We start from the raw sequence: 23210 nt of genomic DNA, 5'->3' as shown, positions 1-23210 counted from the left end.
AGCATCATTGCAAAATAAAAACAAAACCCCTTATCACCTATGGTGACTACACTGAAGGGACAACAAGTGAACATGTTTATGAGGCTCTGTGAGCTTAGTATTTTATAGCCTTAGTTTATCATCTGTAATTAGATTTTTTTTAACCCTATGGCAAAATAAGTTTTACACCCTAACCATGACTGAGAGTTGTACGGCAACCCAGTTCACAGAAAAGGTACTAAAATACACAAAAAGGTTTTTTTTTTAAGATTTTATTTATTTATTTGACAGAGAGAGAGAGCACAAGTAGGGGGAGCAGCAGGCCGAGGGAGAGGGAGAAGCAGGCTCCTTGCTGAGCGGGGAGCCTGATGTGGGGCTCGATCCCAGGACCCTGGGATCATGACCTGAGCCGAAGGCAGACGCTTAATAACTGAGCCACCCAGGCGCCCCACATAAAAGCGTTTAGTTCATACTTTTTGTTTTGGAGCTATAAGACAAAAAGAGATTAATTCACAAATAAAGAAGACAATGGAGGCATCTTATTCTCATGCTATTATTATGCTCCAGAGCTAAGCATTCACTCAGATCATTCAGTTTTGTGCAACACAATAGCCTTGCAGTTGAATGTAAATTTCAAAACAAAGATTTTCAACTCACTGGGACAAGTATTTGACTAATGATGCAAGCTATTAATGGAGCCAAATATCATTGAAAGTCACACTCTGGGGACACTTACTGCAATACTTCACTTGTTATGGCTGGATTATATATGCTTTAATATAGCAATGTTGGTTAAATAGTAAAGATTTATTCTCTCATCACTGGAGTTAGCAGTCACAGTTAAGAACAAGTAAGGCACACAGAAGGTGTAATGTGATGCTTTGGCTCATGTTTATTTTTATTTTAAGCTTCAATGACTTAGTATTTTGCAAGAAAGTTTACATGTAATTATTTTCATGTGTGATTATTGATAGACGGCATTGGGGTTTGAGAGAGTGACTGCTACTTAATATGTATTTAAACATAGCTGAAAGTAGTAGTCTTAACATAGAAATTATTTTATAAACATAATAGCATGAGAATAAGATGTCTCCATTGCTTCTTTACTTTTGAGGGTTGCATTTTGCTTTGAGTCTAGCATTGCAATGCTTGCGATGGTAACCATAGTTAACTATTTTTGAAAGGGAGCAAATAATTTGAATCTGTATGTTATAGTATATTAAAGAATAAATTTAGTCCTGTTATGTTCATACTTTGTAAATGGAGATAAATTGGTTACTTGTAGATAGTTATTTGTCTATCTGTGTCTATTCTGTGAATTTGTTTAAACAGCTTTCTTGAAGTATAATTGACATTCATGGAACCACACATACTTAAAGTGTACAGCTTGCTAAATTTTGCATATGTGCACACCTGTGAAACCATTATCACAATCAAGATAGTGAACATATCCACACACACCTCCAAAGGGTTTTGCCCCTTGGAAATCACTTCCTTACTTACCATCTTCTTCTCCAAACCAAGAATCAGTTTGCTTTTTCTTCAGTTTTCTGAAAGCATTTCTGTACAATTGATTTTGGTAGGATATACCCATGAAATCCTAGTGTTGGGTCTTCTCTCTCTTTTTATTTTATTTTATTTTTTTAAAAGATTTTATTTATTTGACAGAGAGAGACACAGCGAGAGAGGGAACACAAGCAGGGGGAGTGGGAGAGGGAGAAGCAGGCTTCCCGCAGAGCAGGGAGCCCGATGTGGGGCTCGATCCCAGGACCCTGGGGTCATGACCCGAGCTGAAGGCAGACGCTTAACGACTGAGCCACCCAGGTGCCCCTTCTCTCTCTTTTTAAATCAGTTTTAAGGATCTTTTTAAAGAAACAACTTTTGGCTTTATTATTTTTATATTGTTTTTCTATTTCATTGCTTTCCATTTTTTTATGATTTCCTTCTGTTTGCTTTGGGTTTCATTTGCTCTTTTTCTATTTGCTTAAGGTGGCAGCTAAGGTCATTGATTTGAGAACTCTCATATTTTTTAATGTAGACTTTTTTTGTATAAATTCCCACTTAATTACTGCTTTTGTAGCATCCCACAAATTCTGTTATGTTGTGATTTTATTTTCATTTAATTCAAAATACTTGTTAATTTCTCTTTTGCTTTCTTCTTTGACCCATCTGTTATTTAGAAGTATATTTCTTTCCAAATATTTGGAGGATTTCCAGAAATCTTTTGGTTTTGATTTCTAATGTAATTCTAATGTGGCCAGAGAATATACTTTATATGACTTGAATACTTTTAAATTTATTGAAACTTTGTTTTGTGATAAATGTACAATGTGCACTTGAGAAGAATGTGTATTCTGCTGTTAGTGGAATGTTCTAAAAATGTCAGTCTGATCAGGTTGGTTGATAGTATTGTTCAAGTCCTCATATTCCTGCTGATTTTCTGTAGACTTGTTCTATCAATTACTGAGAGAGGGACATTGAAATCTCTGACTGTAATTGTGGATTTGTCTATTTCTCCTTTCAGTTCTATCAGTTTCTGCTTCGTGTATTTTGAAGCTCTTATTACAGGCATAAACACTTAGGATCCTTATATCTTCCTAATTAATTGACCCCTTTATCATTATGAAATGACCTTTTTTTATCCTTGGTAATATTTTTTGCTGTGAAATCCACTTTGTCTGATATTAATATAGCTACTATGGCCTTCTTTTGACTTGTGTTAGCTGGTTTACCTTCTTCTATCCTTTTATTGTCTTTTTTTTTCCCTAAGGCTGTTTTTAATATTTCCTCTACCACTACTTTTCAGTGATTTGAGTAAGATGTGCCTTGTTTTAATTTCCTTCATGTTTCTTTTATTGGGGTTCATTGGGCTTTTTGGATCAGTGGGCTTATAGTTTCTTAAAAAAAAAAAAACATATTTGTAACATTTTTGGCCATTATATCTTTAAATATTTGTTATTCCCCATCCTCTTCCTTTGGAACTTCAATTACACATATATTTGGTCACTTTAAAATTGTCTCTCTTATACTGATACTCCTTTCATTTTTATTTGTTTTCTTATCTTTGTTTCATCTTGGATAGTTTCTGCAACATATGTCTTTAAATGTACTGATCTTTCTGAGGCACCTGTGTGGTTAAGCGTCTGCCTTTGGCTCAGGTCATGATCCCAGGTTCCTGGCATCCAGCTCTGCATACATGTGCCAGTCAGCACTGTGTTGAATACGCAGTTTGTACCTCTGCAGCAGGTCTCCTTAATTCTCTCTCTGTTGTAGCTTTCTCCTTTCTGGCACTCTGCCTTGTAAACTCCAGCAGGCTGGTGTCCTTGGATTCTCAACTCCTCAACTCAGGAAGTCTGCAGTGCTCTGCCTGGGTCCCCTCTCTGGGCCACAACATGGACACTCTTTCAAGGCAGTATGCTGGGGCAATTGTAAGCCTCACCTCATTTGTTTACTGTCTTTCAGGGATCACTGGAATTTATTGTCTGGTGTTCAGCATCTTGAAAACATTGTTTGAAATATTTATGTGTATTTTTTGTTGTTTTGGGCAGGGTGATAAACCTGGGCAGAGGTGGAAGTCCTAGACACATTAAAAAAACTGGTTTAACCTACATGATTAAAGTGATTGGGATTTTTATGGTTCTCTTTTCCTACCTCTCTTCCCCTTTCCCCCACCCCAGCACCTGGTCAGTCTTGCCTGAATGTTAACCAACACATTGAAACTTCTTAGTCTCCAGGTATAAACTTTGGATTTAGGTCAAATTTGCCTACCCAACAATTATCTTAACCTCAATCTGGCGGTTTCCCTTTATTTTTGGTCAGTAGTTACTTGGCAGTTCCTTCCTTTACCAAACTTGGTTAGTTCATAAAAATTGGTGTACATACAGCTTCTCCCAGTTTCCCAAAATTTTTCCTCCTAACTGTTCTCCTGGTCATGTGATATATCTTTTCCTTTGTAGTGTTTAATACATCATGTTTCCAGCCTTTGTCAAAATTTCATCTTTCCGAGGTGGGTGGGGGGAATGGGTTAAATAGGTGATGTGGATTACGGAGTGCACTTGTTCTGCTGAGCATCGGGGGTTTTATGGAAGTGTTGAATCACTAGATTGTACACCTGAAACTAATATTACACTATGCTAACTAAATGGAATTTAAATGAAAAACTTAAAAGAAAATTTCATCCTTCTATGTTCACATATCAAAGTCTCTAGGTTAAGCACATATTTTTACTAGAAATATAGCACAGAAACAGAATTTTAGTGCTAACAAGGACCTTATATTTAATCACTTGTTCTTGAAGAGATTGAGAGCACACTTCTCAGTCTCTATAATACATAGCCATCTAGGTTTAGCCTTGTCACCAAATATTTAAGATCTTTATTTTCATCCTTGATTATTGTAAAACTTCAGATAAACCTTTTTAGAGTATTTAAATACATAATATAATTTAAGAATTATTTTAGTAGTATAACCTCCTATGTTCTTTAAGCTGGGACATTCTCATTGGTCTTAATGGCAGGGAGAGGAGAAGGCAGAAGAAAATCCAAGTAACTATTCACTAAGAACAAATGTTACATTTGGGCTGTATGGTCACATCAGCATGGATTTTGGCAGAAAACTTCCCATCAATTTGACAGATTTTACTCATGATAAATGTATTTCTAGAGGGCTTGCAACAAACTACTCAGTTATAAATGAATATTTTTGAAATAATCCTTTGATTTCAGTTTAGGTTTTTTTTCTTCCCTTGAAGCTACCCTATAATGATTTAGTTAAAACATATTGGATGTAGAGACTAGTAGTATTTTACAGAATGACCTAATTTTATACTGGTTTTCCCTCTCCTGATTGCATTTAGTAAGACTGTTAAGTTTGTGGCTCTACCTTCTTTCTGGAATTCAAGGAAAGCTTCTGTTTGACAAAGCTAGGACAAAAAGAATGAATTCTTCATTGTTGGCTGTCTCCAGAAACTTGTATGTTGAAATCGTAAAGTCCTTCAAGGATTAAATTAAAATACTAATTTTGTGTGTTACTGGAACTAAGGTAGATGAAAGAAATTGGGAAGGTTTTTAATCATTTTTTAGGGGGGAGGTTTTTAATCTTTGTAGAATTTATTCTGTAAGATGGGCATGCCTAATTTTTAGTGCAGTTTAAATAAAGAGAATAAACATTTTTAATGCAAATCCAAACAGAATTCATCTTACAGAGATTGTTATTTCTTTCATGGCATTTTCCTTCTGTATTTTTAAAATGCAAATACCATGGGAAAAATCTACTAGTATATGCTCTTGAGAGTGCATTTTGTCACTTATGATTTTGTATTTTATAGTTGGTTAGTCAGGTGCCTGAAAAGGTCTGTGTGTTATTGGTGTCAGAAAATTAATTCAATAGCTTTTATACACAAGTTCTTGTGAGTGATCTGGGAGGTACATGACCTTTGTGCTCTGTAGCTCTTGCTCTAATTCTGAAAGTAAACTATGTAAGTGATCTAAGATGTCAGGTTAAAACTTTTGTTGGTTTTCAACCAAGGGAATTATTGAATATGTTGAGATGCCTCTATTTGTACTATTGATGGATCATACCATATCATAGTCCTATCTTTGCTAATTACTTTGTGAAGGTATATTATTAGCTGGCATGGTGATACTGCATACAGGTCAGAGAATATTATAAAATGGTTTTGTTTAACCTCTGTGTGCCTCATTTGTCTGATCAGTAAAATGGGAATAATAATAATACCTACATTATAGGTTTGTTGTGAGGATTAATTTGAAGTCATTTTTGCCTACCATAATCATGTTTTGCCTAAGTTTTTCAGTGTTAAATAGTTGATGTTAAATATAATATTTATTTATTTATTTATTTATTTATTTATTTATTTATTTATTTAAGGCAGGGAGGGGAAGAGGGGGAGAGAGAATCCCAAGTAGGCTCCACACCCAGCACAGAGCCTGACGCTGGCTCCATGTCATGACCCTGAGATCATGACCTGAGCCGAAATCAAGCCAGACGCTTAATGGACTGAGCCACCCAGGTGCCCCAATATTTAGTTATTTAAACAAATTCTTCCTGTATGAGTTCAAATAAGCTGTTTTGTTTTCCATGGGGAGATGGTTGTCTACTTTCACTTTGGAAACCATTTTTACTGGTTGCATATTTGGGAACATGTGTTCCAGAAGCTAAATAGCTGCTATACAAATGAACTTTTAGGGGCGCCTGAGTGGCTCAGTTGTTAAGCGTCTGCCTTCGGCTCAGGTCATGATCCCAGGGTCCTGGGATCGAGCCCCGCATCGGGCTCCCTGCTCAGCAGGAAGACTGCTTCTCCCTCTCCCACTCCCCCTGCTTGTGGTCTCTCTCTTGCTGTGTCTCTGTCAAATAAATAAATAAAATTTTTTAAAAAACAAACAAAAAATGAACTTTTAGACTCCAGCTCTTCCCTGAATTGGGAATTATTTGCAAATTCAAGAATATCAGTTAAAAGTAGTAAGAGTGAAATTAACTCAAGTCATTCATTGATTTTTATGTGCCCTTTTCTATAAATGTGTTATAATAATACCTTATTCACAACTCAGGAATAATTTTCCGTTTTAGGTGATTTATAATTTTGAATCTTTAAAGGAGTGAATAATTTTGTTTTGTCAGATTAATTTTGCAGCTACATTAGAAAACTAAATGATGTGGTTATTTAAGTCATTGTTAGGTGAGGTATCTCCAGAGTAATAATCATAGCCAATTAGAGGTTATTTGTGTGTTTTAAAGATGGTAATCACAACAACAGATATTAAATTACCCTTTTTAATACAAACAACAGTCATATGTCTGGGTACATTGCTTCAATAACAAGCATAATTTTAAGCAAAATTATATATAGTAACTGCCTTCTCTATTTCCATAGCTACCATCCTAGGCATCTCTTATCACCTCACACCTGGATCTCTCGGTGTCTGTCTCTCTCCTCCCCTCTCCAATTCAATCAGTCATCACAGGTTTGAGTGCTGTGTGCTAGTAGTACACAAAACTGAGAACACAGTGCGGACCAAGAGAGACTAGTCCTTACTACATTAAATGTACAGTATAACAAGGAAAACTGTCATTGATAAGAAATTGATAATTGACATGTGTTACAAAAGGAGAAGTTAGGAACCATGGGAGACTATCACAGGACCAACTGTAATCTGATCTGAGACTAGGTAGGAGATGGCTAGGTGGAGGAGGGGGTATTGGGTGAGTGCTCTAAGCAGAGCAAATGTACATGGAAAGGCCAAGATTGAAAAAGAACTTGAGCTTTAACTAGTATTGTTATACTGATGAAGACTCTTGCCGACTGACTTCAGAAAATAGATTGAGGTTTTAGAGCTCGGATTCTACTCAGATCTAAATACTAATCCTAATTGTGTAATTTATTATCTTTGTGACTTTAGGCACATGACTTAATGACTGCAAAATTTGATTTCTTGGCCTGTAAAATAGGACAGTAAATTCCTATATAATAGGATTGCTGTGAGGATATAAATGAGGCAATGCATATAAAGCTCTTAGCATAGTGCCTGGCACATAATAAATGCTCATTAAATGGTAGCTAGTATTTAGGTAGAATAGACCAAACTTGCTGATCTCTGCAAGCTACTTTTTTAGCCTTTGATTCTTGCTCCAGTCTATCCTGAATATTACAGCTTACAACCCTTCTCTGAAATTCTAAAATCTGAAATCTCTGAAAACAGAATTTTCTCATTCAGCCACAAAACCTGACCCAACCTGAAGCTATATATAGTCTTTATCTGTCTATCCTGTTTTGTGGAATATTCATGTTTCACTGTTAACCATGAATGCATTTGATTTAGGGTGCTACACTAGATCCTACTGGGTGTATTTTCTTATATATGGAACACATACCATATTCCTTTCTAAAATTTTACTCCGAATTCCAAAACACATCTGGCTTCAAGGGTTTCGGGTAAGAGATTGTGGACTTGTACTACCTGAAGTCATCTTTCTAAAGTACCACCTTCTCCAAGTCTGTCTCTGAATTAGGAAATCATAAGAAGTCTCAGTAGTTGTGAGACTTAAGTCCAAACTACTTCCTTTGGTTTTCAAGATTATCTTTAATCTGTCCCCACCCTACATGTTCAAAATTTAATACCCTTCAACGTCAACCCTGTATTTCATAAGGCTGCTTCCCTAAAGTAAAATAAAATGCTAATGCTGCTGCTTCTACCTTTCTTCTTGTCCCCTCTTTCTGGCTATTCAAATCCTATCCAACAATTAGGGTACTTTTTTTATAGTTTCTAAATGAAGCTACATTTATGTATTTCTTCTCTGAATTCCTATTGTACTTAATTTATTCACCAAATATTGAGCAGGTATTACATGCCAGCTACTGTTCTAAGTGTTAGAGATCCAAAAGTGAATAAGACAGGTAAATTAAGGTCTCTGCTGTTAGGGAATTTGTTTTCTAGAAAATAGGACACAAATAAGTAAATAAGTGCACAAGATAATTTCAGTATTGGTTAATGTTGTGAAGATAATAAGATAGGACATGTGATAGTGCCGGCGGGGGCGGGGGGGGGGTGATATACCTCAGAATCTCATAGTTTAGCATTTGTTTATGTGATTAGGTTTCACTCGAATTAGACTGTAGAGGACTTAAGGGCAGAATTAGATCTTAAACTTGTATGTGCCATAAATTGCTGGGCATATAATGGGTACTCAAACATATTGTTTGAATGAGGCATTTCTCTTTTTTTAAAACAGAAGGTAAAAATTAAATGTTGAGCCCCACTTGGCTAACTCATTGATCTCAGAGTATCTGTTATGTACAGGGTACTATGCTGTGTTTTGAAATATTTGTATTTGTGTAAAACTAGCTTTCATTTCTGTTGCTTTTTATTCAGACTAAAAGATGAATTTTCATGTCCATACAATTTTCCCATTTGAAATAGTTTAGTACAAAACAAATAAATGTTATTTCTACACTTAACAGAAGTAGTTACTACTCTTAGAAACCTAGATTATTCCTATACTTTTTTCTGATTAATTCAGGTATTAAATGATTTCCTCCAATTCATTAGTGTGATTTTTTTTTTTTTTTTTTAAAGACCTAAGTGGCAAACATATATTTTCTGAATGCTTCATCCTTAGTCCTGAAGCTGAGTATGGTTGTTACACAGAAGACGCTGCTGGATTCCTATATCATAGTTCTCCTGTTGGCAGTTAAAGATTGAAGTTCAGGGCGCCTGGGTGGCTCAGTTGGTTAAGCGACTGCCTTCGGCTCAGGTCATGATCCTGGAGTCCCTGGATCGAGTCCCGCATCGGGCTCCCTGCTCGGCAGGGAGTCTGCTTCGTCCTCTGACCCTATCCCCTCTCATGTGCTCTCTGTCTCTCTCATTCTCTCTGTCTCAAATAAATAAATAAAATCTTTAAAAAAAAAAAAAAGATTGAAGTTCATAGCAAAACAGTTTAAGACTTTTTTATCTTGTTATGACAGTTTTATGAAATTTATCCAGTGAAGTAACATGGTCTTTTGCTTAATGGAGAAAACTGAAGCCCTATACTGCAATGTCCTGTTTGATTTCTGGTAGATACACATTTTGTTCATTATAAATTGAAAGAGCATCTTGAGAAGAAAATCCCAGAAGGAATTTTTTTCTTGTCATAAAAAATTGTGGAAAGAATTTTGTTTTGTAATAGCCAAGAGCTCCGGTGGGTTAAAATTTGAGGCTTTTGATTTGGCAGTACTTCTGAGATGATGTCCCTATGGTTACAAAAATATAGAAGTATTGCTTTATTGAAATGATGAAATGGGCAGTTTGAGATGCTTACAACAGCAAAGTAAGGTAGAGAATAGGAACTTAATGCCTGTTACCTCATCTCAACTACTAGGCTTTTGCCCTGCAAGGCCATGGCTCTTTAAATCCCCTTTAAATCTAGTACACTAGCAGAGAGAGAGGGACAAGCAGACCCTACGCTGAGTGTGGGGCCTGACAGGGGCTGGATCTCAGGACCTTGAGATCGTGACCTGCGCAGAAATCAAGAGTTGGACACTCAACTGACTAAGCCACCTGGGTGCCCCTACAAAAAATCTTTAAAATAAAGTATTTGAATGTCTGAACCAAATGTTCGTTTTGGATAACAGGTGATTAAATGGCCTTGAATTGCCTTGATTGGTCTTACTGGTTTATAAAGTTCAGAGTGAGTAAAGGATCTGAAAAGTAAAAGGCAGGCCTCTGAAGAGTACTTTCTTCTGTTACTGCCACTGATCTGAATAGGTATTGGGCAGAAATTTTGTCCAGAGACATCAAACCCTGGATAAGTGGTTGATATAGATGGCCTTACTTAAGGGCCCTATTAATCTGAAAAGTATATTGAGGTTTTTTTAGGCTACTGCTCTATTAGAGCTCTCAGTATTTCTCTATTGTGATCTTTCATTAATCTCATCTTCAACTAGACTGCAAGCTCCATAAAGGAATAATGCATATTTACCTTGTTTATGACTGGTGCATAGTAGAAGCTCAAATATTCATTCAATTGAACCGGATATGGTTTTCTGTGTCAATTTGCCCTTCTTAGCAAGAAACTTAAAGCTGGGTAAATAACTGACCCTTCATTTTTATTGTGATGGCCAACTTAATTATTTAAAAGAGAAGAAAATAGTCAAATTGTGTGACTAAGCTTTTTAGCTGATGGTGAGACTTTTAAATTATATACAGTTTAGTTGTCCAGTTTCTGTGGGAGTCATTGCACAGTGTTTATACAACATTGTATTACCATGTAATAGGTATAAGAGTTGAATCTTTACATATTGCTGTCTTTGTTAATTTCTGCTTGATTGTGAAAATTAAAACTTAATTTTCTTGCAATAATGACTCTTGTATTTCTATCAGCCATTTCTCTTAAGGGGTTGAGACTCTGGAGTGATACTTTTATAATTATACAATACTCATAATACTGTACTAAGTTATATTTAATATAACTGATCACAAATGAAGTTTAATAAACTCTAATTGCTTGACTAAGTATAAGCTTATTGCTTTTCCAGAGTTGATTTTAATGGAAATATATGGTCACTATACTTATTGGTACAATATGCCCTCAGCCTAATGACTATTACCATTCATTTTGCACAGTAAGAGCTTACTAAAATGACTTTAATCAACTTAATTCAGGGGTGTGACTCTAATAAAGGTTTTTTTTTGGTCATTTTTGCTTAAAAATTTTTAACTGTATAATAGTAGCTCTATAGTTTGTACACAGGGGTAAAATCTATGTCTGCTTACATGTCATGTGAGAGAGAGATGGATGTACCTATATAAATTACATTCAGGTAAAATTTGAGAGCTTGTCCCTATAGAACATCATTATGAATGAAAAAAAGTTTTAGGATAATTTTTTTTAAAGATTTTATTTATTTATTTATTTGACAGAGCACAAGCAGGGAGAGCAGCAGGCAGAGGGAGAGGAAGAAGCAGGCTCCCAGCTGAGTAGGGAGCCTGACTCGGGGCTCGGTCCCAGGACCCTTGGGATCATGACCTGAGCTAAGGGCAGATGTTTAACTAACTGAGCCACCCAGGTGCCCTAGGATAATCTTTAAATTTTTTTAGTTGAGTATAGTTGACACACAATGTTACATTAGTTTCAGGTATACAACATAGTGATTCAATTTCTTTATTCATTATGTTATGCTCACCACAAGTATAGATGAAAATGTATCTTAATACAACCATTTAAAAATATGTTTTAAAGTTTAGTTTACATAAAAATGACTGCTTAATCTTGTCAAACAGCTCTTTATAGTTCCCTGAACTGTTTCTTTTAGTGGTGTCTGTTTTTGTGCCAGTACCATACTGTCTTGATGATGACAGCTTTGTAATAGAGCTGGAAGTCCGGAATTGTGATGCTGCCAGCTTTGCTTTTCTTTTTCAACATTCCTCTGGCTATTCGGGGTCTTTTCTGGTTCCATACAAATTTTAGGATTATTTGTTCCATTTCTTTGAAAAAAGTGGATGATATTTTGATGGGGATTGCACTGAATGTGTAGATTGCTCTAGGTAGCATTGACATCTTCACAATATTTGTTCTTCCAATCCATGAGCATGGAACGTTTTTCCATTTCTTTGTGTCTTCCTCCATTTCTTTCATGAGTATTTTATAGTTTTCTGAGTACAGATCCTTTGCCTCTTTGTTAGATTTCTTCCTAGGTATCTTACGGTTTTGGGTGCAATTGTAAATGGATCAACTCCTTAATTTCTCTTTCTTCTGTCTTGTTGTTGGTGTATAGGAATGCCACTGATCTCTGTGCATTGATTTTATATCCTGCCACACTACTGAATTCCTATATGAGTTCTAGCAGTTTTGGGTGGAGTCTTTTGGGTTTTCCACATAAAGTATCATATCATCTGCAAAGAGTGAGAGTTTGACTTCTTCTTTGCTGATTTGGATGCCTTTTATTTCTTTTTGTTGTCTGATTGCTGTGGCTAGGACTTCTAATACTATGTTGAATAGCAGTGGTCAGAGTGGCCATCCCTGCCATGTTCCTGACCTTAGGGGGGAAACTCTCAGTTTTTCCCCATTGAGAATGATATTCGCTGTAGATTTTTCATAGATGGCTTTTATGATATTGAGGTATGTACCCTCTATGCCTATACTCTGAAGAGTTTTGATCAAGAAAGGATGCTGTACTTTGTCAAATGCTTTTTCTGCATCTATTGAGAGGATCATATGATTCTTGTTCTTTCTTTTGTTAATGTATTGTATCACGTTGATTGATTTGCGGATGTTGGTCATGGTGAATAATCCTTTTAATGTACTGTTGGATCCTATTGGCTAGTATTTTGGTGAGAATTTTTGCATCCGTGTTCATCAAGGATATTGGTCTGTAATTCTCCTTTTTGATGGGGTCTTTGTCTGGTTTTGGGATCAAGGTAATGCTGGCCTCATAAAATGAGTTTGGAAGTTTTCCTTCCATTTCTATTTTTTGGAACAGTGTCAGGTATTAATTCTTCTTGAAATGTTTGGTAGAATTCCCCTGGGAAGCCATCTGGCCCTGGGCTTTTGTTTTTTGGGAGATTTTTGATGACTGCTTCACTTTCCTTAGTGGTTATAGGTCTGTTCAGGTTTTCTATTTCTTCCTGGTTCAGTTTTGGTGGTTGATATATTTCTAGGAATGCATCCATTTCTTCCAGATTATCTAATTTGCTGGCATATAGGTGCTCATAATATGTTCTTATAATTGTTTGTATTCTTTGGTGTTGGTTGTGATCTCTCCTCTTTCATTCATGCTTTTATTTGGGTCATTTCTCTTTTCTGTGTGATAAGTCTGGCCAGGGGTTTATCAATCTTGTTAATCCTTTCAAAGAACCAGCTCCTAGTTTCGTTGATCTGTTCTACTGTTCTTTGGGTTTCTATTTCATTGATTTCTGCTCTGATCTTTATTATTTCTCTCCTCCTGCTGGGTTTAGGCTTTATTTGCTGTTCTTTCTCCAGCTCCTTTAGGTGTAGGGTTAGGTTGTGTATTTGAGACCTTTCTTGTTTCTTGAGAAAGGCTTGTATTGCTATATACTTTCCTCTCAGGACTGCCTTTGCTGCATCCCAAAGATTTTGAACAGTTGTGTTTTCATTTTCATTTGTTTCCATGAATTTTTAAAATTCTTCTTTAATTTCCTGGTTGACCCATTCATTCTTTAGTAGGATGCTCTTTAGCCTCCATGTATTTGAGTTCTTTCCGGAGAACTGTTGGAAAGTTTTGAGCAAAGGAGTAACATAATCTGAATTTGGTTTTACCAGTATCACTTTGATATGTTCAAAATTAACTAGGATGGTAAAGGTGGAAGCAGGGGACAGACAGGCTAGGATGTTATTATAGAAATCTAGGTAAGAGGTGATGATGGTTTGGGCTGGATCTTTGCTTTAAGATTACTTTGGCAATGAGGAGAGAATGGAAACAGAGGTAATTACTATGAGGCTGTTTCCAGGGATTAGAATCTAAAATGGAATAGTTTGTATGCAAATGAAGAAGAAATTGCAGAACATATACTGTGGGACTTAACAACTGCTTGGCTATAGGTAATGAAGGAGTGACATGGAAGTCTTAAACCTGGATAAATGGAATGTGGATATTACCATTAACATAAATGTTACTTACCCTCCTTTTTGAAAGTCTGTTCTGATCCTCTGAAACAGCATTTTTACGCCTTTGTGCTCATGTATTTCCATTGGTTATAGTGGAACTCGTTTTTCCTCCTGCCGTCCTCCTTGAAAGCTTAGAGAAATGGTTTGACTCTTAGAATTGTGGCAGTATTAAGAAGTAATTAGGAAGGTAAAATTTAAGAATTAATTTCCATATACATTTTATGTGGATTATAACCTATTAGCCACATGTGAGTTCAGTAGATTACATGTAAGACATGTAATCTTGGCAAGGACTTTGGGTGCCAGGGAATGCTCTTTGGTAAGATGCTTGACTTCCTGGGTAATGATGGAAAAAGGCAGTTACCTAAACGGGATATCTGTGAATTTGAGATTACCATGAACTGTTTCAATTCAGTAATTCAATCTTAATATACTAGATCTTGATTATACTAACTGAAAAGTTTATATGTTGACTGAGAGTTAGTGTGTAGTCATAACCAGATAGATCTGTGGTCTGGGCAGGTAACTTAGCTTCAGTTTCATAATTTGTAAAATGAGAGGTTTTGACCAGATCATCTTAAATTCCTTCCAACTTTAATATTCTCTAACTCTGTACTGTGAGATTAAGTATGGACAAAAAAGTTAATTTCAAAAAAACAATGGGGTTAGAGAAGAAAACTCAAATTTCTTCCCATAAGATGAGGTAGAAATATAACTAGCAATACTTTTTTTCTTGTTTCTGTCCCCCCTGACCAAACTGTCACCATACATTCAATTGAGATATAAATTTAAAGCATTCTAGACATATTTGTACCTTAAGCTAGATAATTTGACTGAATCAAATTATATTTTCCCTTTACATTCTCACTTTGAAGATACAGATGTGTCTTTGAGTTTATATCTCCAAAGTATAGAAAGAAAAGAAGTAATTGCTTGAAGAACTGTATAATCTGCCTACTAAAACAACAGGTGGACCGGTACATATCTGGATGGTGGCATGGCATCTGAGAATTTGACATTTCTCACTCTGATTTTACATTACAGGCAATCATGAAGCTTGCCTTGTACATAAAGATTTTCTTTAACTCAGTATGAATATTAAAGAGGAAATATGTAGAGATAGTCCTGTGTGAATTAATCTCTATTAAAATGGCTTCAGTTCTGATATGAATATTCACCCTTCTTTTTCCCTAGGCAATAAAATTTGATTGGGGTGTGATGAAGACATAGTACAAAAATGTAGAAGTATAGGTTCCTGAGGGAATCAATGGATTAAAATTAGAAAAAGAACTCTACTTATAATAGTGTATTTGTCCCAGCTGATCCAGAGGAGAATGATCCTTTACAGCATTTGGTTGGTGGTGTTTGAAGACAATTTCATGAGATCCTGAGACCAAATAATTCTCACTTACTTAGAACTCATAATGAATTCTCCTTACCAGTGAGATGACCACATTTTTCTTAGTAAAAAGGGTTGTGAGCAAGCTTGACAAAGTTGATGCACATCATTCAGCTTCTGTTGTAAGACATAAATGCCTAGGATGTGGCAGAAAGATTAATTTCAATTCTTAACTGGTGACTTTTAAAAATCTCTTTCCTTCCTAATCAAAATTTTTAATTAGTATTGCAGCATATTTATAATATAATACCTGCCCTTCATGCTGATAATATGTTATTATAAGATCTTGAATTACCTTCTCAATCATGGAAGATTACTAAATTATTATTACTTTGCTTTATTGTAATATTGCTTTATTACTTTAGTATTGCTGTACTCTAATCAAATAGTGGTGCCCATTTTGATGTGTGGTAGTTTTTATTAACCACTGTATTTTATTAACTAAGATACACCATTTTAAGTGCTTCGCAGCATTAGAAGTAGAAAACCACATGCAAAAAACAAGTGTTGGAATTTTTGAGAAATGGACATATGTTAACAGAATCTGTTAATTCAATTTTATCTAGAATATTTGTAAAGATGTCCTTTATCAGATGTAACTGAATTCTAGATTCAGCTGTTTCATTTTATTTCATTAATATTAAGTGTGACATTTTTCCTATTTTTAAAAATTTATTTATTTTAAAAGTGTGATTCATTCTAAAACTTTGAAAAAACTTGAAAGGGCTTATGACTTTGCTATATCTTTTCTCATGTTTGAGCACTATGGTGATGATGTCTGATCCAAATCTGACTTGGGGACCTTGCTAGTCATCTTTAAAAACAAATAGCACCCAGAATTCAATAAATCACTATCAACTTAAAAAAACAAAACAAAACAAATAGACACACCCATCCAAATCTTCATTTTTAATCCTTAAAGAGTTTTTTTCCTTTTGTAAAGAACGTATGTGGTTATATATTTAAACTTTTGATAATTCCTTTTGGTTAGTTATAATTAATAAAATAAATGGGTATCAGTTATTAATTTGTTTGATCTATGAATTTCTCTTATCTGACAGGTATTCTTTTTTTTCCTTTTGGTTTTAATAGAACATTCAAATAAAAACTTTGGCAGATGATGTGGTAAGGTCTTAGTAGCATGTTGTTATGTTACTTATGCATGTTGCCTATTTTACTAAAGTGGGTGGACATTAAAGCATTGATATATGTAAGATATAAATTATATCTAGATGTTTACAAAGTACAGTATAATGGAAGATTTGTCAAGAGAGTGACTTTTCTTTTTATGGCTATTAAAGAATTATATAAGAGCTAAATAAAATTTTGATATTATCCTGATATATACCTTAACCAAAATTTTTTTTGTATATAAATTAACTCTGGAAAATACAGATTTTTTCTTTTTTGATAGCCAAGTAAACTGTGACTAAGTAAAAGATTAATATCAGTATTGGGGGAAATTAATTTAAAGTAGAAAGGAAGCTAAGTTTATCATGTTAGATATGTGCTTTTAAATTTAATATTCTTAAATATTTTGAGCTGAGGCTATCATAGCAAAACTTATTAAAAGTTATGGGCTTAACATTTAATTAAGTGTGCCCTTTTATAGCTAAACTTTTAAAATACAGTATTTTAAGCAGTGTCAGTTTTTTTCTTTGTGAAATTACAAATAATGTAAAATATTGGTGATTCAAGGAGGTAAAAGCGTATAGCTTAACTTCATTTTCTTATCAAGTTATTGCTGAAAGCAGAAGCCTATTTTCTAGATAGAAATGAAGGGCATAGTGGAAGATCAAGTATATATGTAAATAATGCTACTCAGTAAAAAGCTTGCACTACAAAAGTGACATGAAGGGACAGGAACAGAGATACATTGATTTAATGGCCGACTGCATATTTAAGTGCTTTTATGTCCACCATATTTTTTAGTGAAATTCGACTGTTGGATATTACTCAAGCTTATTTGGGATTACTTTATATTTTTCTTGAGTTGTTTGAAAATACATATCTAAACCAACTTAATTTCCCTCAAAGAGTTAAAAGAAAATTGGAATATAGTTCAAGATAATTTGAAGAAATGAATCTTAATGTGAACAGTGGGATGGGAACCAGGGACTTATAAATTTAGCGAGTCATTTTTTCTGTGAAATGAGAGAGTTGGTTTAGATGATTTTTCAAATTTCTTCCCAGCTCTAAAACACTGTGATTTATATAATCTCTTTGTAGGAAACCATGTACTAAAATAATTTTTGTAATCCTAAATAAGCTACATAAAACTCTTATTTCTTTCAAAGTACAGCTTTCAATTTAAAAAAAAAAAGTGTTTTTTGAATCAAAATGAAAAGTATGTTCTTTTAATGGGAAGGGAGTCAACAGAAATTTATGTAAATTGCTGTAATAACTTCTGTGATACAATTTGTATTGTTGAAACAATTTATAAGGACTCAGTAACATGGCAGTGAAGATTACTGTCCTCACATCTAACGTGTGCATGTTTAACATGAGTTGATGGTGTGCATGTGCTTTCTAACAGAAACCAGAATAAAACTGAGTTACATTCAGTTTTATGGACATTACTAATTTTTGAGGTCTAATGTTTTGTGGTTTAAAACAGATTGGGGTGTTTACATGTACCTGCAGTCATTAACACACTTTATGTGAAATAGCAAGCTAATTATTAGAGATTGCAGTCATTAACACACTTTATGTGAAATAGCAAGCTAATTATTAGAGATTATGCTAAGTATTAGAGATTGTACATGGAATCAAAGTTTCAGAGTCAATATCCATAAAACATCAAGTTCTTCATAATAGTATTTGTAGGAATAAGCTATTCCTATGTATGTTAACATTGCCATTAAATGGAAAAGGTGATGTCTTGTTATCCCCAGTTTCTAGGGAAAAAAAGCAAGGGACATAATAGTAACATCAACAATAATAATAAATAGCAGCTAAGTGCACTAAACATATCAACTTATTTAAATCTCAGAATAACTCTGTGGTATAGGTAATATCATTATTTAACATATATTAACTTGTTATCTGTATTTTAAAGACTATTTATTTATTTTAGAGAAAGAGAGAGAAAGAGAGAGAAAGAATCTCAAGCGGACTCCGCACTGAGCATAGAGCCCTTCATGGGGCTTGATCTCATGACCCCTAGATGATGACCTGAGCCGAATTCAAGAGTTGGACACTTAACCGAAAGAGCCACCAGGCGCCCATTGTTATCCATATTTTAGAGATTAGGAAACAGAACGCACGTAATTTGCACAGGGTTCCTCAGCTAGGAAAGGGCAGATTCAAACCCAGGCAGTGTGGCTTCAGAGTCTATGTTCTTAACCATTATACTCAACCACTATGTGACAAAGTACATAGATACTTGTCACAATTTTTGGCGCTTTGAAGAGTGAAACATTACTGTAATTTCCCCCTTAGAATTGAATATTGGGGCTCTTTTTATTTCCTTTCTTTATTTCTCATAGTTCAAAAGTTGCCACCAAAGCTACATTTTCCCTTAAACAACCACATGACTTTGATGCAGGACTTTTTTTTACCTACTTACTGTATAAAACAGAAATAAGAAGGGACTAAGGTTTACTTTTGAGGAATACTTTTCACACCTCAGACTTCGGAGACTGAAGAACTACTACAAGTTTAAAAAATTGTACAATCTCTAACTGGAGCTTGTTGCTTAAAATAAGAGTTTGTCAAAAGACAATAATGATATATGTTATACTAAGTGCCCTTTTGATGGTTCAGTACTTCGTATTTGTGATTCTGGGTTTCTCTCTTAGAGTTTCTTACTTTTTTCTTTGTAGCGTGACCGAATTACAAGTTTTAGAAAATCTACTGTCAAAAAAGAAAAACCTCTTATTCAACATCCTATTGATTCTCAAGTTGCAATGAGTGAGTTTCCAGCAGCTCAGCCATTATATGATGAACGATCTTTGAATTTGTCAGAAAAGGAAGTACTGGATCTCTTTGAAAAAATGATGGTAAGTTAGACCCCTACTTTTGTTGTAATTTTAAAATTTGTGTGTCCAAAGTAGCATGGGGTTTTAAGTAGGTATGTTTTTATGGACTGTTTTTTTTTTAAAGATTTTATTTATTTATTTGACAGAGAGACAGCGAGAGAGGGAACACAAGCGGGGGAGTGGGAGAGGGAGAAGCAGGCTTCCTGCTGAGCAGAGAGTCCGATGCAGGGCTCGATCCTAGGACCCCTGGATCAATGCCCTGAGCCAAAGGCAGATGCTTAATGACTGAGCCACCCAGGTGCTCCTGGACTGTGTTTATATCATGTAAAAGAGACCAGAAGCCTGTTGATACAACAGAACTATTTTCAAAAGTATCTGTTTTTTGAACAAAACATCCTAACCTATTACTTCTACAGTGAGCTCCAGAAAGCAGGGGCTCTCTTATTTATTTGGGTTCTCTAGTATTTTGTAATCTCTGGCACATTGAATCAATTTTTTAATTAACTAATTTGTGTTTCTGTTTCTGTGAAGTAAAACAGGCTAAATTTCACTTTGCTGAAAACAACACAAGGTATCTTGTTGGGTATATGAAATAGAGTTGGGAAGACAGAGGGTAAAACAAAAACAAAAACACAGAGGAGAAACAATGCCTGGGAAGAGAAGATGGCAGTGGAGTAGAAGGACCCTAGACTTAACTCGTTCCATGAACACAAGTAGATAACTATCAAATCATTCTTAATACCTCAGAAATCAACCTGAAGGCTGACAGAACAAACTCCACAAATAAAGGGAGAGAAGAAGCCACATCAAAGAAGGTAGGAAGTGCAGAGATGTGGTTTAGGGGAAAAATGGATCAAAGCTACTGAGGAGGGGAGGGAACTCTGGTCTGGAGAAGGGCTAGAGAGAGAGAGAAAGAGAAGCACATGGGGGGATATACATGGAGAATGTTTCCCCAAAGCTATTGTCTTTGGAAAACAAGAGGGGCTGAATTTCATGAGTTCTTGCAACCAGTAGGGATTAAAGCCTGGAGTTTTGGAAAGTCAGCAAGCTTGGCCGGGATAGAGCCCTGAGGGCACCACCCTGCTCCTGGAGAGAAGGCAGGCAAACAACCCAAGGACAGATGGCGTGGAAACAGCGATCTGAAGAGCACCTGGAATGCATGCGGATTATTCGCTATCTCCTGAGCTTGCCCCTGAGAGGCAGCATTCACTAAGTTACCTCTCTGGGAACAAAGGAGCTGGCTGGAGCCATTCCCCTCCCCCACCCGTAAGACCGTAAAAAGTGAACCAACTGCTGGAAGCAGCACAGCACCAACACTGGCTGCATAATTTGCTTACACCAAGCCCCACCCCTCTGTGCTCCATTGGAGCTACCCTTCTCAGGCTTGCTTCAGTGCCAGCACGGTGGGCCTAACCTCCAGAAGACCAGCATAAACCTCTGACCTCACCACATCTCCTGACCAGAGAGTTTTGCAGGGCCTCAGTTCCAGTGGAGGTGGTGACTCACTTCACAAGCAGACCAGAGCACACCTGGTTAAACTTGCCACATTCAGGCCAGGGACCAACACTGCCCACAGCAGGCAAGGAGAGCTTTTGGAGAATACTGGCCTGAGGGATAGAGCAGCCCCAAAACAACAGCAGAGTAGATGCAGCACATACCATAGACACTCCCTGAAGCTTCAAGCCTTGGGCACTACATGACCCTCTTCTTCATAAGACTGTTACTTTCAGGAGGAGGAGACATAACTGGCTTTTTTAACACGGAAGAAGACAGAGACTTAGAGAAAATGCAAAGATGAAGGAATTTATCCCAAATGAAAGAACAAGATAAGGTCTCGGCTACAAATCTAAGTGAAGCAGATACAAGTAACATGCCTGATGGAGAATTTAAAGCAGCAATCATAAGGATACTCACTGGGATTGAGAAAAGAATAGAAGACATCGGTGACAGCCTTACCACAGAGATAAAACATCTTAATTGACCTAGCAGTAGCAATTGAGACAGTTGATCATTCTCTCCAATTTGAAATGCTTCCCCCCTCCCACACCCCCCAACATTGATTGGGTTTTCCTCCTGCTGCTTTGGCGGCTTCTTTTCAGTCTTCTTTGCTGATTCCTTTTCATGTTCTTAACCTTTAAAGTAGAGGCCCAGGAATCAGTGCTTAGACATCTTTTCCTCTCTACGTTATCTTCTTTGGTAATTACAACCAATACTGTGCTTTTAAATCCCATTTGTGTGCTCACAATTCTCAAATTTACCTCCATCTTAGTCCTCATGTCTGAACTCTAGACTCATATATCAATTCGAAATCAACATATCCATCTGTCCAGTTACTCAGGCCAAAATCTTTGGAATTGTCTTTGACTATTTTTTTTCTTACCTTTAATTCATTTTGTAACCCATTAACTCTTCATTCAAAGTAATTCAAATTCATTTTGTAACCCATTAACTCTTCATTCAAAGCTTGGAATAGCTGACCATTTCTTAACTACCTTGACTGTTCCCACAGTAGTTGAAATCTTAACCTGGGCTGCCACAATAGTGGTAGGACTATAGGACTACTACTATTAATTGGTTTCCATGTTTCACCGTGACCCTCTACAGTATATTTTCAATAGAGAAATATTATCCATTTAAATCCTGAACAATATCAGTTGGCTTATCAGATCTCTCCCATGGCTCCCATTTCACTTGGTGTACAAAAGTCAGTACACTTATAATAGCCTATAAGGCCCTATATGATCTGATCCCCACCTTACCTCTTCAATATCTTCCTGTGCTACTCTCCCCATTTGCTCACTCTGTATCAGAGATGCACCTGCCTTTTTCCTAATTGTAGCCCTAGGAAAACAATGATTCTTGGTAGTTTCTAAATTTTTCAATTTGTGTACAGTGTTTATAGTGTTTTAACACTTTTTATAACATTTCTGTTTTGTGGTTTGAATATTCTAATGTTTATTGAGAATATTATCACTTTCCTCTTTAAATGCGTGTTTTTTTAAAAAAGATTTGTGGATTCATAAATGTGATTTAAAGAGGTACAACTTAGAGCCACGTTCTCTCTATTGGGAATTTTTCTTTCCATGGGGAATTTCAGAATAGGAAGTTAGATAAATATGATTTGATTAAAAGTAACCAAAAGATCAATAAATATTTTTTAAGGATTGTATCTCTTCTTTGAGAGAAGTCTACTTGTACATTGAACATTATGTATTTTCCGTTATCTTTAGTTTGACCATAATTAATTTATAGTGAAGAAGTTATTTTATGAATTATCATAGCTTTCATTTACTGTGCACTTACTGGCCAGGCATGTAACTAAATAGTTTATACGTGTTATTTCAGTTGATCCTTATGAAAATGCCACAAAGTAGGCAACATATTCCATTTTTAGATAAGGAAATTGAAGCTAAGAGAGAGTCTGAACAAATTGGTTCTGTAACTTGCCTAAGCTAGTAAGTGGCTGAGCTGGAACATAAATTTAGGTACATAAAAATGTAAAAAAATGGCATTTTTGTAGCATCTATCTTTTTTTTAAAAGATTTTATTTATTTGAGAGAGCGAGAGAGAGAGAGAGCACAAGCAGGAGGAATGGCAAAGGGAGAGGGAGAAGCAGGCTTCCCGCGGAGCAGGGAGCCCAATGCGGGGCTCGATCCCAGGACCCTGGGATCATGACCTGAGCTGAAGGCAGATGCTTTATCAACTGAGCCATCCAAGTGCCCCTTGTAGCA

General features: G+C 35.8%; 1 protein-coding gene across 1 annotated transcript in view; it reads left to right on the top strand.

The window, feature by feature from the left end:
• The window catches only part of DIAPH2 (diaphanous related formin 2), a 979600-nt gene that overhangs the window by 30730 nt on the left and 925660 nt on the right, over positions 1 to 23210 (top strand). The window contains exons 2-3 of the mRNA XM_044911596.1: positions 16592 to 16624; positions 19324 to 19500. Of these exons, the coding sequence (XP_044767531.1) occupies positions 16592 to 16624; positions 19324 to 19500 (210 nt within the window). The remainder of the gene's footprint in view (positions 1 to 16591; positions 16625 to 19323; positions 19501 to 23210) is intronic.

The sequence above is a fragment of the Neomonachus schauinslandi genome, chromosome X, assembly GCF_002201575.2.
Source record: "Neomonachus schauinslandi chromosome X, ASM220157v2, whole genome shotgun sequence".
Taxonomy (NCBI): domain Eukaryota; kingdom Metazoa; phylum Chordata; class Mammalia; order Carnivora; family Phocidae; genus Neomonachus; species Neomonachus schauinslandi.
The sequence above is the reverse complement of the archived record's forward strand: the minus strand, read 5'-3'. Positions and strand labels throughout refer to the sequence as shown.